This window comes from Eptatretus burgeri, chromosome 5, assembly GCF_056783735.1.
Source record: "Eptatretus burgeri isolate ZD-2024b chromosome 5, Ebu_testis_v1, whole genome shotgun sequence".
NCBI classification, from domain to species: Eukaryota; Metazoa; Chordata; class Myxini; order Myxiniformes; family Myxinidae; genus Eptatretus; species Eptatretus burgeri.
Window position 1 is genome coordinate 81838749 of NC_140965.1, and position 16887 is coordinate 81855635.

The 16887-nt window shown below is 47.0% G+C and overlaps 1 protein-coding gene across 10 annotated transcripts in view; it reads left to right on the forward strand.

Moving 5' to 3' along the window:
* Positions 1-16887, forward strand: part of LOC147026824 (uncharacterized) — a 117365-nt gene that overhangs the window by 66130 nt on the left and 34348 nt on the right. For 7 of the 10 annotated variants that reach the window (XR_015058518.1, XM_085882641.1, XM_085882644.1 and 4 more), the window contains one exon: positions 86-223. The exons of 1 other annotated variant lie outside the window; for it this stretch is intronic. Coding sequence is in view for 7 of the 9 variants with exons in the window: in XM_085882641.1 (XP_085738767.1) it covers positions 86-223 (138 nt within the window). In the remaining 2 variants the exon portion in view is untranslated. The remainder of the gene's footprint in view (positions 1-85; positions 224-16887) is intronic. 2 more of the 10 variants (XM_085882639.1, XM_085882640.1) reach the window with 1 other exon arrangement.

Here is a 16887-nt window from a genome sequence, read left to right on the forward strand (position 1 = left end):
AACTACTGGAAGTGAATCTATTCTTCAGAGGCAATGCAGGGCCCAGTGGCATATTATGTTGTAATGTAATCTGCTCTGCTTGCAGACCTTGTTTCCTACAGTAAAGCGTGCCAGGTATGTCCCTGTGCTCAAAAGACAAGCTCGACGGAAAGGAAAACGTTCAGGAGTTGGCACAGAACAAGGAACCAGCGTGAGTAACACTTACGCAAAGCAAGGAACCAGCGTGAGTAACACTTTACACCAGTATACTGCACATACAGAATATATAAAATTTTCTCTTAAACTACTCGACCAGGAACCAAACCCATACCATTATGAAGGCCTTTGTCCATTGAGTTGTGATTGCATATTGTCTTTTCCATTACAAATTACCTTTTTGTTTGTTTTATTTTATCATCTTCCTTACTCAATGGCTATTTTATAATTTACCTTACTTAATTTGTGATTTATCCTACTCTATTTTGATGAAGAATCACGAGATTGTGAATTAGACGTCTTTTTATTTACTTTTAACATTGTTCTTAACGAATGGGAACAAGAATAACGCAGGCATGTTTTAATCATTCAGGCATTCACCTTCATGCTCCTGCCATTTTAGACTATCATTTGTGCCTTATTCAATTCACATGTTTAATGCTAATGTGAAAAGGATGTGATGCACCCTTTTTTCACTGAATTTCCAGTGGATGAAAAAATTCCCTGTTTCATGTGGACAATCCTTTCTCTAATTCACAGACCGGTGTATGTTTGTGTGATTGATTGCCTTGCTACTCCTATAATTCTGGTGCGATTACATCCAGATTTGCTACATAGCATCATCATGACCGTCTTATATATTATTTCCGAGTTTGTGGTTTCGTGTCGTGCTATCTTCGACTTTGTTCTGCGCTCGAGTAACGGGATATTCGGCTTACATTATCTCAAAGACCATATGAGGATCATGGTACAAAAAAAAGTAAATAAAATGGTTCTGAAACAGTGAAATCGTATTCCACTTACTGCATTAAAGTAAAATTACTACTGATACTCTGCATCAGTTCCTTTCTCAAACACACCCACCCAACATGTCGCGCAGAGCGCAGGTTATTATATGCTAGTAATTATTGCATCGTAGTGTTTTTATATTTGCTGGTGGTCTTGGGAGTGTAGGGTGGGGTGGGGGAGAGAACATCTATTCTCCATGTAAATGTGTATCATGTAGCACTACTTCCAGGTAGGAGAGGGTATTACAAGTCCCACCATTTACAGTGCAGTATCCCTGTTCTCATGTTTCCCAGTGCGGTGAGGTGTTTGGAGTGATGCAGCGAGAGGTATTTTGAATTATATATTTGAATAAGGACAATAACATAACTCCCTGGCCACTCCCATTGGGAGCGGATGCTTCTAGTGAAAAATAATGCAGTTAAATAAAATGAGAGGTGGAATGGCCTCCTCCTGCACCAAAATCCCTTGTGTAACATTGTTAAGAACAGGAAGAAAGGGGGAGGGGAAGACAGAAAGTTAGAGTTGGGGTGGGTTGGTGTCAGAAAGATGGGAGAGTGAGGTTGAGGCAGTGGGAGGGTGAGAGTATTAAGGACTTGGATTTGGGAAGGTTGGGGGTTGAGGACTTGAAGAGGAAAGAAGGAGGGGACCACAGAGAGTTGGTGTGGGGGTTAGGCAGAGAGTGCACAAAGAGTTGAGGAAATATGTTAAGGATTTGAGGTTGAGGGGGGGTGGAGGGTGGAGGACTTGGGGTTGGCAGCGTGGTTGTGGTCTTGGGAGGTGGGGGGGTGGGGGGTGTGTTGAGTTGAGGACTTGAAGAAGAAAGTGAGCGGGGGGAGGGGAGGACAAAGTTGGGTGTGGGTGCAGAAGTTGGACAAAGAGTTAAGAGAGGGGTTGAGGCTTTGGTTGGGGGGGGTTGAAGAGTTGTAGTTGGTGGGGGGGGGGGTGCAGGCTTGTGGTTTGTGAACTTGAATAAGAAAGGGGGAGAAGAGGACAGAGTTAGGGTAGGGGGGGCAGAGAGTAGGAAGAGGGCCTTTGATGGTGAAGGGTTTGAGGACTTGCGGACGGGGAAGTTGAGGGCTTGGGAATTGGGGGGACTTAAAGAAGAAAGAGGGAGGTTGGACAGAGAGTTGGAACAGAGGGGTTGAGGCCTTGAGGGGGTTTTGAGGATTTGTTGTTGGGTTGGGGGAGGGTGGCTTGGGGGGTGGTGGGTTAAGGATTTGAAATCGCATTTCACAAATTGCGGAATTTTTGCTGGTCCCTTCTGGATGGAGATATATATATATATATATATATATATATATATATATATATATATATATATATATATATATATATATATATATATATATATATATATATATATATATATATATATATATATATATATATATGTCTGGAGACTGCGATGGTTCACGAGCAATGTACATGGTTCGCCTTCTTTATTTTTTGACATTCGAGAGGATGCCACGGGCAAACTGGCGGGAATCGGGAAAACCGTAAATGATGAAAGTTGTAGTACTCGAAGAGCACTACTTGCACACCAACTTTCATTTGAAACAGTTGAAAACCCGAGGAGCTCGATGCCCACTTTATTGATTTTTTTGACATTTTCTAAGTTCGTGACCTTGTGACCTTGACCTTGGGACGAAAATGAAAAATAGAGCTCCGTGGGGCTATGCAGGTGCCATTGGGCTAACAAATACCAAAACCCCTGCCAGATTTGACAAACCCCCTCAGAGAAGATGTTACTTGAAATCGGCTACCCCCTAAAAACGTTTTTTTTTGGGCGTGGCTCTGCACATAATGGGCGCAGCACGCCCATTCTCAGGAAAACACAACTAGATCATGATATAAACCTCCCACCCAAATTTTATCAGGATCGGATCAAAACCCAGGGCGCAATGCTCGGGACAGACAGACAGACACACACCCATAACGAATATAGTGGTCACTTACTGACTCGTGAACCAAAAACGGAAGGGGTATTTTTGGGGAAAACAGCTGGATAGGGAAGGAGCTGGTGGGGGGAACTAGATTGGAGAAGACGAGAGAACAGGGTTAAAATTTCCGAAACAGATACGTACGTAACAAGTCTGGAGACGGCGATGGTTCACGAGCAATGTACACAGTTCGCCTTTTTTATTTTTTGACCTTCGAGGGGACGCCACAGGCAAACTGGCGGGAATCGGGGAAAAACGTAAATGATGAAAGTTGTAGTACTCAAAGAGCACTACTTGCATACCAACTTTCATTTGAAACAGTTGAAAACCCTAGGAGCTCGATGCCCAATTTATTGATTTTTTTTGACATTTTCTAAGTTCGTGACCTTGTGACCTTGACCTTGGGAAGAAAATGAAAAATGGGGCTATGCAGGTGCCATTGAGCTAACCAAATACCGAAACCTCTGCCAGATTCGACAAACCCCCTCGGAGAAGATGTAACTTGAAACCCACTACCCCATAAAAACACATGTTTTTGGGGCGTGGCTCTGCCCAGAATGGGCGCACCACGCCCATTCTCCGGAAAACACAACTAGATCATGATACAAACCCCGCACCCTAATTTTATCAAGATCGGATCAAAACCCACAGAGCTATGCTCGGGACAGACAGACAGGCAGACAGACACACACCCATAACGATTATAGTGGTCACTTCCTGACTAGTGAACCTATATATATATATATATATATATATATATATATATATATATATATATATATATATATATTTATATATTTATATATATATATATATATATAATATATATTATATATATAATATATATATTATATATACATACAAGCAGGGATACCCGTGCTCCGCACAGGAATCCCGTGGATGACGGCGGGTCTGAAGGAGTATATGTCACAGTTAATTGTAAAATTGTAGAGGCTGCCACCATTATTATTTTTTTTCATCACCACTATAATGTTATATTTTCCCTGTCATGTTTTATATGCAGAAGCCTCGAGTTCAAAACTAAAGATTTATTGCCGCATCAGATAAAAAAACCATAATGCCTCAACAATGTGAGGCTGGTTTCATGTCATCATTTGCGACTTAATTAATTCTCATTCTCTAGCAAAATCCGTTGGTCCCATGTCAATCGGCTGAACTTGAAAAATTAACGTTACGCAATCAGGTGATGACGTCATAATTCGGAAACCGGGAAGTCGGAAGTCATTGTCTTCAATTGACTCTAGCATTATTTTTTCATTCTATTGCAAATGGTGTTGGCCCCATGTCAATCGGCTGAACTTGAAAAATTAACGTTACGAAATCAGGTGATGACGTCATAATTCGGAAACTGCAAGTCGGAAGTACAATTCTTTTACATCGGGACACTCCCGGGTACATGTTCTGTCAGCATGTGAAGTTTGGTGAGGATCAGTCCAGTACTTTTCGCGTGCAATAGGACACAGAGAAACACACAGAGAAACACACAGACAGACACACTTTCAAATATATATATATATATATATATATATATATATATATATATATATATATATATATATATATATATATATATATATATATATATATATATTGTAACGAATTCTGGCCCGCCGGCGTGCGATCGACCGCGTAACTCCAATCGCAACCGCGTCGCCCACCGGACGGACAATTCAGTCATGACCCTCCTTGGAACTATCGCCAGGAGCTAGTCAGGGGTGGGGGTTTAACCTCACCACAACCCAGTCCGCATTCTACCCGCACGAAATAGGGTGACGTAACCTACCGAGGGGTTGCAATCAAAAATAGGGTGACGTAACCTACCGAGGGGTTGCACCACGCCGCAGGTCAGCTTAGGACACGAACCGCTTAAGCGGTTCATTCCGTGCTACAGGGATAACCGAGCGGTGTTATCGCCGACCTCGAAGGTTCAGTGATTCTTCTTTACTCGGGTGTTCAAACCCCACTACCAATTATTCCACGAAGTAAGATGGCACTTTCAAACAGGGAAAGGACGCAACGAACAGGGAACAGTTCAACAAGCACATTTATTATTTGCACACACGCGCAAGGGCAGTCATGCAATAGGTACAGCCAAGGCAAAGAATTCATGCACGTATGTACAGCCAAAGAAATGCAGTAAAAAGCAATACCACTGAATAAAGCAAGGATTTATTTACAAGCACAGACACTTAAGCAGTTCTACTTGGCAGACGGCACCACACCATGCATACAAAAATAAAAGGAAAAGAAAGGACCTCTCTTTCGTGGCCGGTGAACCCTCTCCGGCACTCTCCTCGTCCCGACGCGCAGGTCCACGACAGGCCGCACTGCGGCGCCTGCCGTCCGCGTCTCCACCAACAGGCCGCTCACCGGACCACGAGCGCAGGACCGAGAGAGGGAGACAGAGAGCTCAAGCAACGAGAGCTCATGGACCAAGACGAAGCGTTCAACCAAGAAGAACCAGAAGCCAAGAAGAACCAAGAAGCCAGAAGAACCCAAATAAGAAGAGAGCTCGCGTGCGGTCCGCCCTTTATAGCACGGGGCTCCGCCCCTCGCCCCACCCTGTTTTTGGCTCCGCCTCCCTTTGAGAAGGTTCCCGAAAAGGGGCGTTCTCTCACTCCGACCGCCTCACGCCATGCATCCACCAATCGGCAGCGAGCTGCCCTGCCCCCTTCCCTTCACACCAAGCGCGGGGAAGATAGGCGGGAAAAAACCCCACAGGCTCGCAGGAGCTTTTGTCCTGCCAATCCTTCTCGGACGGTTTCCGACGCGGAAACAGTCCGACCGTGGTCCGTGAAGGATGGCGTTCGTAAGCGGGCGTAGTGGCGAAGATGGTGGTGATTGTTGTGGGGGTGGTGTGAGCGTGGTTGGCATTGTGGCGTAGTTGGTGGTGGCGGTTGTTTGTGTGGAGGCTTGTTGCAATGGTGGCTCAAAATAACGATGGAGAAGGAAAACCCTATCTCAAAGTCGCAGCCTGGTGAAACATGAAGAAATTCCCTTTGAACAACGGTGGGGACCTATCTGCACATAAACTTAGCGTCATAACTGATCTGAGGACCTTTATGGTGTATTGCAAATTTCCACAGCCGTAAAAAAAAAAAAATATATATATATATATATATATATATACACTGATGAGCCAAAAGATTATGACCACTGACAGGTAAAGTGAACAACATTGATTATCTTGTTACAATGGCACCTGTCAAGGGGTGGGATATATTAGGCAGTAAGTGAACAGTCAGTTCTTGAAGTTGATGTGTTGGATGCAGGAGAAATGGGCAGGAGTAAAGACCTCAGCGACTTTGACAAGGGCCAAATTGTTATGGCCAGACGACTGGGTCAGAGCATCTCTGAAACAGCAAGGCTTGTGGGGTGCTCCCGGTCAGAAGTGGTGAGTACCTACCGACAGTGGTCCGAGGAGGGACAAACCACAAACTGGCGACAGAGTGTTGGGAGCCCAAGGCTCATCGATGCGCGAGGGCAACGAAGGCTATCCCATTTGGTCTGAACCGACAGAAGGTCTACTGTGGCACAAGTCACATAAAATTTTAATGGTGGTCACGGGAGGAATGTGTCACAATCCACAGTACATCGCACACTGCTGCGTATGGGGCTGCGTAGCCGCAGACCGGTCAGAGTGCCCATGATGATCCTTGCCCACTGTCGAAAGCGCCTACAATGGGTAAGCGAGCGTCGGAACTGGACCTTGGAGCAGTGGAAGAAGGTCGCCTGGTCCAATCAGTCCCGTCTTCTTTTAGATCACGTGGATGGCCATGTACGTGTGCGCCGTTTACCTGGGAAAGTGATGGCACCAGGATGCACTGTGGGAAGGTGACAAGCCGGTGGAGGGAGTGTGATGCTCTGGGAAACGCTGTGTCCGGCCATTCATCTGGACGTCAATTTGACACGTGTCACCTACCTAAACATCGTTGCAGACCAGGTACACCCCTTCATGGCAATGGTATTCCCTGATGGCAGTGGCCTCTTTCAGCAGGATAATGCGCCCTGCCATGCTGCACACATTGTTCGGGAATGGTTTGAGGAACATGATGAAGTGTTCACGGTGTTGCCCTGGCCTCCAAATCCGATTGAGCATCTGTGGGATGTGCTGGACCAACAAGTCCAATCCACGGCGGCTCCACCTTGCAACTTACAGGACTTGAAGGATCTACTGCTAATGTTTTGGTTCCAGATACCAGAGGACATCTTCAGGGGTCTTGTAGATTCCAAGCCTCGGATGGTTGGCGCTGTTTTGGCGGCACACGGAGGACCAACAGCATATTAGGCAGGTGGCCATAATGTTTTGGCTCATCAGTGATATGTATGTATGTGCATGTGTATGTGTATGTGTATATGTATATATATATACATATATATATATATATATATATATATATATATATATATATATATATATATATGTATGTATGTATATATTGTTGCGAATTCGCGCCCGCCGGCGTGCGAACGGCCACGTAACTCGAATCGCGGCACGTCGCCCATCGGACGGACAATTCTGTCGTGACCCTCTCGGACGGACAATTCTGTCGTGACCCTCTCGGACTAACGCCGGGAGCTAGTCACGGGTGGGCCTTTCGGCCTCACCACGATCGTGCCAATCGGCCCCCCGCATGGGATAGGGTTGTTCGCCAAACTCGACCTACCTACGTACCCACGCGGAGGGTAGACCGGGCGATCGCACCTCGCCGCAGGTCGACTCCGGACACGGGTCACTTAAGCGCCCCGTTCCGTACTATCGGGATAACCGAGCGGTGTTATCATCGGCCTCGACGGTTCCGATTAATTATCGGGCGTATTAAACCCACTACCAACCCTTTACATGAAGCAAGATGGAGATTCAATTAAAGAAAAGACGAAGCGAAACGGGAAAACAGTTCAACATGATGCACATTTATTCCGCGGCACACGGAGAGCACACATATACAATTAAATCAATTATGCACAAAAAGCAATTGCAACAAAAGAAACACAACAATGCAGATCTACAACCGACTACGCGTGCACACGGCAACACTTACACAGTTTTACTTTACAGACGGCGCCAACAACACATTTACTCAAAAGTAAAAGAAAAGGGCCACCCTCAAAGACAAGGGGGCAGACGGGGCCTGTGGGCCAATATTTGCGCGGGACCTGAAAGAGCGGTCAGGTCCGCAAGACCGGGTGGATCCTACCCGTGTCTTTGTGATGAGCCGCAAATGTGGCAGCGCGGCAGTGCCCGGACTTCGTGCTCCTTCGCGGGTTTCGTTGGCACTGCTTGGAGTGGGGTGGGAACGGGGCCCCCTTTTCGCACTATCTCAGCGTGGGGGAAAAAAGGGGGGGGGGGAATTGTTGATGCTCTGGGGAAAGAGTATAGCTGGCTTGCTTGGGTCCCCTGATGAGCGATTCCACCGTGACCTCGTCGCCGACCGCCGTATTCCTTGCCTCGGACCCGAGCTCTTCGGTCTCTTCCCCAATTCTCCTCAGCCGACTGCAGCAAACCACCTGTACGACCTCGCCTCTCGACTCCACTCCGCGCTCCAACCCGACTCTGCCCCAAAACTCTCTTCGCCCTTCCAAGGCCAACTCCCCGCTCCTCCAAGGCCGACTCCGCTTAAACCGACCCTCTCAAACCGACTCTTTTCAAACCGACTCTCTCAAACCGACTCTGCCAAAACTGACTCTACTAAAACTGACTGCCCAAATTCGCCCCGCGCTCGGCGCTTTATAGGCCGGCAGGAGAACCCATATGCAAATTTCAGGATCAGGACGAGCTCGGGGGTGGAGCCACGCTCGCCCATTGGGCGGAGAAAAAGGGGCGTGTCTCCCCTGATCCTAGAATTTGCATATCTCGATTCTACACCGACGCGCCTGGAGGCAGGGCCAAACCGCCCCGCACTTGCTGATTGGACGGATCAGAAGTGGGCGTGTAGCATTCCTGATCCGAATTCTCCTCGGAAAGGCCGCATTTTGCACTCGCGACTCAGCGCGTGTCTTGTACGAGCCCAGGACAGCCCGACGCTCGGTGCTCACAGGTGGTGCGGGAATGGCCGCCGAAGGAGAGAGGTGAAGGTGGTGGAGGGTTTATGGTGGTGGTTTATGGCCATGGCGCCGTTTGGAATGGCGGTGATGCGATGTTTGCGGGAGCGAGTTGTGAAGGTAAAGATCGTGGCTGTTGGCGTTGTTGTTGTTGTGAAGCGGCATTGTGGTTGGTGGTTGTTGTGTGATGGCGGTTGAGATGTGGTTGGTTCAAAATAAAGATAGAACAGAAAAACGACTATCTCAAAGGGTCGCAGCCCGAATGAATCACGTAAATTTCCTCTAAACAACGGGTTTGGGGCTAACTACACATGTACTTGCAGAGATATCTCACCTACGGGATCTGAATGGTGGTTTGCGAATTTCCACAACCGCAGCAATATATATATATATATATATATATATATATATATATATATATATATATATATATATATATATATATATATATATATATATATATATATATATATATACAGGGTGTCCCAAAAAAATGTCCTCACTGTTTAAATGATAATAAATGTGTTGTTTATTGACTTGGAAACAAGATTAATGGTTAAATGGATAAGTGCATGTTTACAAATGTTCAAACTGACGACCATCACGTACCCAACACAGTCAATATCACGGACCAATGGATGAATGTTGGAATGTAACTTTTCCAATGAATTCGCTTCAAAATGCGATGGGCGCTTGATTTTGGGATTCCTGTCTCACGAGCCATTTGTCGTACAGATTTCCGTGGGATCGGTGGAGGGTTTCCAGCAATTAGTTTTCCTTTGCGGGGGTGGTTGATGACCGTGGTCTTCCTGAACGCTCCTTATGGACGTCATGCACAGTTCCATCTGTTTCAAACTTATCTCGGATGCGAGCAATGGTGCGTTGCGTTGGTGGATCTTTGTGAAAATGTCTTCTAAATTGTCTTTGCACTTCCATGATGTTTTCATGCTTCCAGTAGCACTTTATGATAAATTTTCCTTCTTCAAAACCTAGTTGTACTTCTGCCATTATTAGGGTCAATTTGATCTGAAAATAAATGAAAAATTCAATGAGTTATGAGGAGCCCAAATGTGAGTACATTTTTTTGGGACACCATATATATATATATATATATATATATATATATATATATATATATATATATATATATATATATATATATATATGTATATGTATGTATGTATGTATATATATGTATGTATATGTATATATATATATGTATGTATATATATATATATATATATATGTATATATATATATATATGTATGTATATATATATATATGTATGTGTATATATATATATATATATATGTATATATGTATACATATATGTGTATATATGTATACATATATATGTATATATGTATACATATATATGTATATATGTATACATATATATGTATATATGTATACATATATATGTATATATGTATACATATATATGTATATATGTATACATATATATGTATATATGTGTATATATGTATACATGTATACATGTATACATATATATGTATATGTATATATGTATATGTATATGTATATATATATATATATATATATATATATATATATATATATATATATATTGTTGGGGGTCGGTGGCGAGAACGACCGTTTGGTATGGAAGTTTACACCGTCTCCCACCAGACTCCATGGAATTTATAGGCCGTCGCTTTGGATAACTCCGAAGCCGGCGGATCGATTTATCGACCGTGAAACGCCAATATCTCGACCGCGTGGCGTAAGGTTAATTGTCCAGATTCAATATACTGTTACGGCTGTGGAAATTCGCAATACACCATAGAGGGTCCTTAGATCAGTTATGACGATAAGTATATGTGTAGTTAGATTTCCCCACCGTTGTTTAGAGGGAATTTCCGTGTTCACAGGGCTGCGATCCTTTGAGTTAGCCGTTTTTCTTTTCTCTAACATTATTTTGGACCAATCATCTCCAACAACCAAATCGCCACCACCAACATCATTCCCAAACAACTACAACTCAAACACCACCACCTTCGCCTCTTTACCTCCACAACTCCACCCTGCAAACATCGTTTCACCGCCATTCTCAAACGACGCCCGCCAGCAACCAATTCGCCACCACCAACATCATTCCCAAAAACTACAACTCAAACACCACCACCTTTGACTCTTTACCTCCACAACTCCACCCCGCAAACATCGCTTCACCGCCATTCTCAAACGACGCCGGCCAGCAACCAAATTGCCACCACCAACACCCTACCCAAACCACAGCAGCAAACTCCCACCACTTCCGCCTTTCTACCACACGTCGTACCATGGGTTGTGAATGCGTTCCTTTCCCCTCGAAAAGCGGATCAGGAATGCCTCACGCCCCCTTTTCATCCGCCCAATGGCTGAGCATCAGGTGGTGTGGCCCCGCCTCCGAACCCACTGTGATCCAAAAATTTGCACGTACGCCCCTCCCTCGGCCTATATAAGCACGAGCACAATGCAGCTCGCAGCAGAAAAGTGGGAGCAGTGGAGTGGCAGCAGCAGTGTCGGCACTCGAGTGGCAGTCTAGAGAAGCGGGAGACGGGGCAGTCAAGTTTGCAGTGTGTCGGTGTCGGCAGTCTGGAGAATTGGGAGACGGGGCAGTCAAGGCGAGTGCAGTGTCGGCGGGACAGTCAAGTCGAGTGCAGTGCCGGCGGGGCTGTCAAGTCGGGAGACGGAGCTCGAAGCCAACGGGAAAGGCAGACGGGGAGCGCCGGAGAGAGCTCACCGACCACGCCAGGGGCACGAAGCCAGGCGCAGCTATGCTGACATCGTGGCTTGCCCGCCATCGTGCCACGAGGGCGCGGGTAAGGCCCTTCAGTCTCGTGGACCTGGCCGCTCATCCATGTTCCACGCGCATTAGGCCCACAGGCCCAGTCTGACTCCCTTGTCTATAAGGGGGTCTTTTCTTGCTTTTTCTTTGAATGCGTGTTGTGGCGCCGAGTCCCGTAAGTAAAACCATATAAGTGACTGTACATAATTGCTTATAGACGGTCATAGCACCTTTTACTTTGCTTTTGTTCTGTATACGTGCATGTTAGTGTTTTGCATTCCTGACTGCATATGTGCTTGTATAATAAATGTATGAGTGTGCAATAAATGTGCTTGTCGAACTGTTCCCCGTTTCGTTGCGTCCTTTCCCTTGTTTGAAAGTTCCATCTTGCATCACGGAAAGAATTGGAAGAAGGGTGTAAGCACCCGGTAAATAATCACGTCCGTCGGGGCCGGCGATAACACCACTCGGTTATCACTGAAGCATGGAACGGACCGCTTAAGCGGTTCGTGTCCTAGGCTGGCCAGCGGCGAGGTACGATCACCCGGTTAACTACCCGCGCAGGTACTTAGGTAGGTCGAGTTTAGCGAACAACCCTATCCTGCGCCGGTGGCCGATTGGCACGATTGTGGTGTGGTCGAAAGACCCACCCGTGACTAGCTCCTGGCGGTAGTTCCACGGAGGGTCACGACTGAATTGTCCGTTCCGGTGGGCGACGCGGTCGCGATTTGAGTTACGTGGCCGATCGCACGCCAGGCGGACCGAAATTCGTAACAATACCTAAGTAACCACGCAGTCTTGGCGACCGGGGTTTCACGCCCTCGGAACGTCTAGCCGAACCGGATCACTCTACCAGCTACGGTAGAGTATCAACTTCCACCTACCAACTCCGGCTCGGATGCAGTCGAGAGGGCCTGCCCAGGACGTTCCGGCTACGATGTACCGATTACCGGGATGAAACCCTGTCTGAACTCAGACCCGGACCATGCTGGACCAAACAAAGAAAGGACGGAAACGAGCTGGGAACATTTCTAATAATTTATTTACAGTGAAAGACAAACGCAAGACTTAACACGAATATGCAGGCAGTATTGTTGTAGGCCGAGGGTCGGTGGCGAGGACGACCGCTAGATGGAGCAGTTGGGCTGTCTCCCACCGAACACCAGAATGGAAGGTCGTCACCCCAGATAACTCCGGAGTCGACGGGTCGCTTAAAGGACCGTGGGCGCCAATATTTCGACTGCGTGGCGTAGAGTTAATTGTCTCGATCTCCAATATACCGAAATAACCACGCAGTCTAGCTACTGGGGAAACCACACCCTCGGCCAACTTTGTCCGAACCGAGTCGCTGTTCCCGACTCGGATCCGGCGTAACCGAGCGGAAGTTACCAAAGTCGCGTCAGACCAAATGAACGATTTATGGCACAAACGGCCTTTCCTAGTTCTCAAGCCCGAACCATACTAGGCCAATGAAAGAAACGACAGGCAACGAGCTGGTACATTTAACAGGGGTTTATTTATAATAATCCGGAGGGAGACACAGAGCAGAGTTATCACTAATATACAGGCAATGTACAGTGAGCAAAAGCACTGAACAATTTCTACTTAACAGACTGGTGCCACACACACACAGACACACACACCCAAAAAGAAATGGACCCCACCGGGTCTTTATTCGGCCCTTCAGCTCGGGAGGGAAGCTGAGGGTCAGAGTCTGGCCGGGTACCTGTCCGCCTCGTGCGGTTTCTTCGAGATGAGCGAACCAGCAAGCACAGGACCACTGACCCACCAAAAAAAACCCCTGAACCAGACACTCCACCAACGAAGCGAGGACCCCCAGAAAAGACCGCAGACCAAGACCGCAGACGACGACGACTGCAGACCAAAAGACCGAAGGGGAAAGAGCAAAAACCCCAGACGACGACTACTGACGCACACCAAGAGCAATGGTGACCCCTTTTTCCTCCGACAATTCCAACCCAACTCCAGCGAACACTCAGGGGAGCCCAGCGATTCTTATCCCTCCCCCGGACGGGGTGGGATGACCAGTCCCCTGAGGTAATCTTTTCCCTGATTGGACAGGGTTTCGTGGGGTGATGTGCTGGCCATCCGTGATTGGACAGGGGGGAACCCCCTCCTTTTCTGGGTGGAGTCAGTGTTCTGAGGTGAGGAAACATCCGCCCACGTCCGTGGTCGAACGCACGTGGGCAATGGCGTCGATGGTGCAAATAAGTGAGGGATTGATTTGTTGGCGTTGGGTATTGCAAAAATCTAACGAGAAAGAAACTCGCAGCGCACGGACACTTATCAACCCATTAGACATAGGGAGGGTTCTAACTATAAACACATACTTATCGAAATAACTAAGCTTAAGGACTGCTGTCTGTTTGTGTGCAAAAGGCTTCCACATCCGTAGAAGTATTTACAATGATCCAAAACACTTATTCAGTTCTACTTAAAGACGGGCCCACATGCAGACACACACACACAAATGAAAAGAAACCCTGGAGTTCTTTATTGGACCCTCCAGCCGATGATAGAGAGACGAGCTGGGGGTCAGAGTTCGGTGGGTACCTGACCGTTCGAGGGAGGGTGTGCTCCACGATGCGGCACCTGACAAAAGTATATGGTCCGATCCCCAGTCACACGTGGGGGACTCGAGGTCTGTGGCGGGGTTCGGGTGGTGAATAATCGGGGTCCACGGAGGGGGGGGGTCAGGGTCGCTCTGTCCTTCCTTGTAGAGGGTCAGCAGAGACACGTTCGCCGCCTCGATGGCCCTCTGCTCAACCCTCGTGACAGCAAAAAACCCTCCGTACAGCAACGTAGACCTCCTGTGACCACTCTTCTTAATCGCCCCTCGAAAACCATCCCTTCGTAACAGCAAAAACCCTTAAGAACCTCTCAGAACTCTCGTGCAACCGACCAACAACGCCTCAGAGAGTCTCTGGAGCCTTGCCACGAGTACACGATGCCCGGGCAGGATGTAGCAAACATCCTCGGTGGGGGCAAAGGAGCATTAGTTAGGGGAAGGGTTTAGCGTTGCATAGACCGGCCTCATGGGGGTATGAGCAGTCCTCCATGGGGCCCGGTAACACGAGTTAGGGTGAATTTAGGTTAGAATTTAGAAATGGATTGGAGACATGGACAGACATGGAACGTGTAGTGGGGACGTAGATTAGCTACGTAGAGTTATATGGAACATGCATCAGAATAAGGGATGACGGGGAGCACGAGCTAGTTCGGGGAAGGTAGCTCATAGAGTGTCAGTGTTGGTGTGAAAAATACATTATGAGTGAACATGGGTCTGCGGGCCCGAGTGTGAATGGAGTGAATGTGGAATGCATGGTGCGAGGAGTGAATCCCACCCAAGGGAACCCGGGGTTAGTGTAACTAGTACGTGCCCGTAAAAAAAAAAATAATAATAAATAAACCACACAGGCCGTTTCTTCGCTCACGTGCCCGTACGTTCGTGACCCGGAAGTTCGATATTATTCGCAGTTAGGATTATTCGCAATTTATTTTTAATACCCAATTCTTCAATTCGCGCCAACGTATTTTACCTTTTCGCAATGTCGTGGCAAGGAAAAAAAATTAAAAAAAAATAAAAAAAAGAGAGAAAAATTTACTTCCTGGTTCGGAGCATACCAGCACTCTGATGTTCCCGAAATTTATACACCATCTAATATGAAAACGATCATAACTTGAGCCATTGTGTTTATCTGTAAATGCGCATAAGAAATCGAGAATTTATTAGAATACACGAAGTCATCACTCTCCGGAAGCCCGTACGTTGTAACCCGTAATGGGGAACGTGGCTGTGATTCCCTTCCCCATCGGCCACGCCCACGCAACAACGTGTCTTGCCATTGGTTTGGTAAATAAATGGCCATAACTTGGGAAGCACTTGTCCGATTAATATCAAACCTTGAAAAGGCACATCCTCAGGTCCCCAGCAATATTCCTGGCAAGTTTCAATTAGATCGGACCAGAGGTTGTCGAGAAACAGCGGTCACACACACACACACACACACACACACACACACACACACACACACACACACACACACACTGCTGGAATTATAGATAGATAATAGTTCGTGGGTGAGTTAAAATAACCAATAGGATGTCGTTTGGTTGTTGGTGTTGAACGAAGGTACGAAACCTTTTTTGTAGGGTGCAGGAGACTATTGACTGGCTGGGAGCGTGGCTGGTGAAATATGCGTACTGAGTAGAGGGCACCCCAGGCACCGAAGTAGTCGGCCAGAATAGGCCATGGGTCCAAGCGACCAAGTTAGTGTAATGGGCACGGGTACCCACGGGAAAGGGACCCGGAGCACCAAAATGCCACGTGGGCATTGACGGGAAAATGCCAGGAAGGGCAATCCCCACGTTCATACGGAGTAGGTAGGCTCGGAGACAGCCTCAGCGACCCGGGGGTGCCAAAGATCGAGCTCGGCAGGTGGGTAGCCTTGCCAGTTGAGCCACGCTGCCCAGCCATGAAATTGTGCAAGAGCATGGGGAAAAATTTGTGGGCCAGGCCCAAATTAATAACAAACACCAACACAGGCGACGGGAATCATGGTTGCTTGAACCGATAGTTTTATGCAGCCCGGATATCGATCTCCTTGTTGTATAAAGGCCAGTTCAAATGGACTGTGAGACGGCGTGTGGCCTGCCGTGTTAGGGTGAGTTGCCTCCAGCAGCCAGGAACAGGAAAAGTAAATAAAACCAACTAACAAAGGACCATTGAGGGCCCTGAAGACACCTGATCATCGGTTTCCTGCTGCTGCACTCATCCCCGAATGTTGCCTTTATTGTGTGTTCTCCTCAAGTCACGGGTCCTGGGCCATGGGGAGTGTAAATATGAGAAATCTCTATCATCCTGACCCACCTGTATGTTTGTTTAGTTCCGGCAATGTAGTTAAGTTGTCTGAATGAGTCTGTTAGTTTAGTTACGCAACGCATTAGGTTATTTATTTTTGGGACATGTATTCAAAATGCCGCACTCAGGGATCCGTAGGTAAAACGTACTAGGGCAACCTACACCTGCATGCCACACGAATGTTAACGACTCGGGTCGAGTCTAGCAAAAGGGAGGGGCGTAGTGT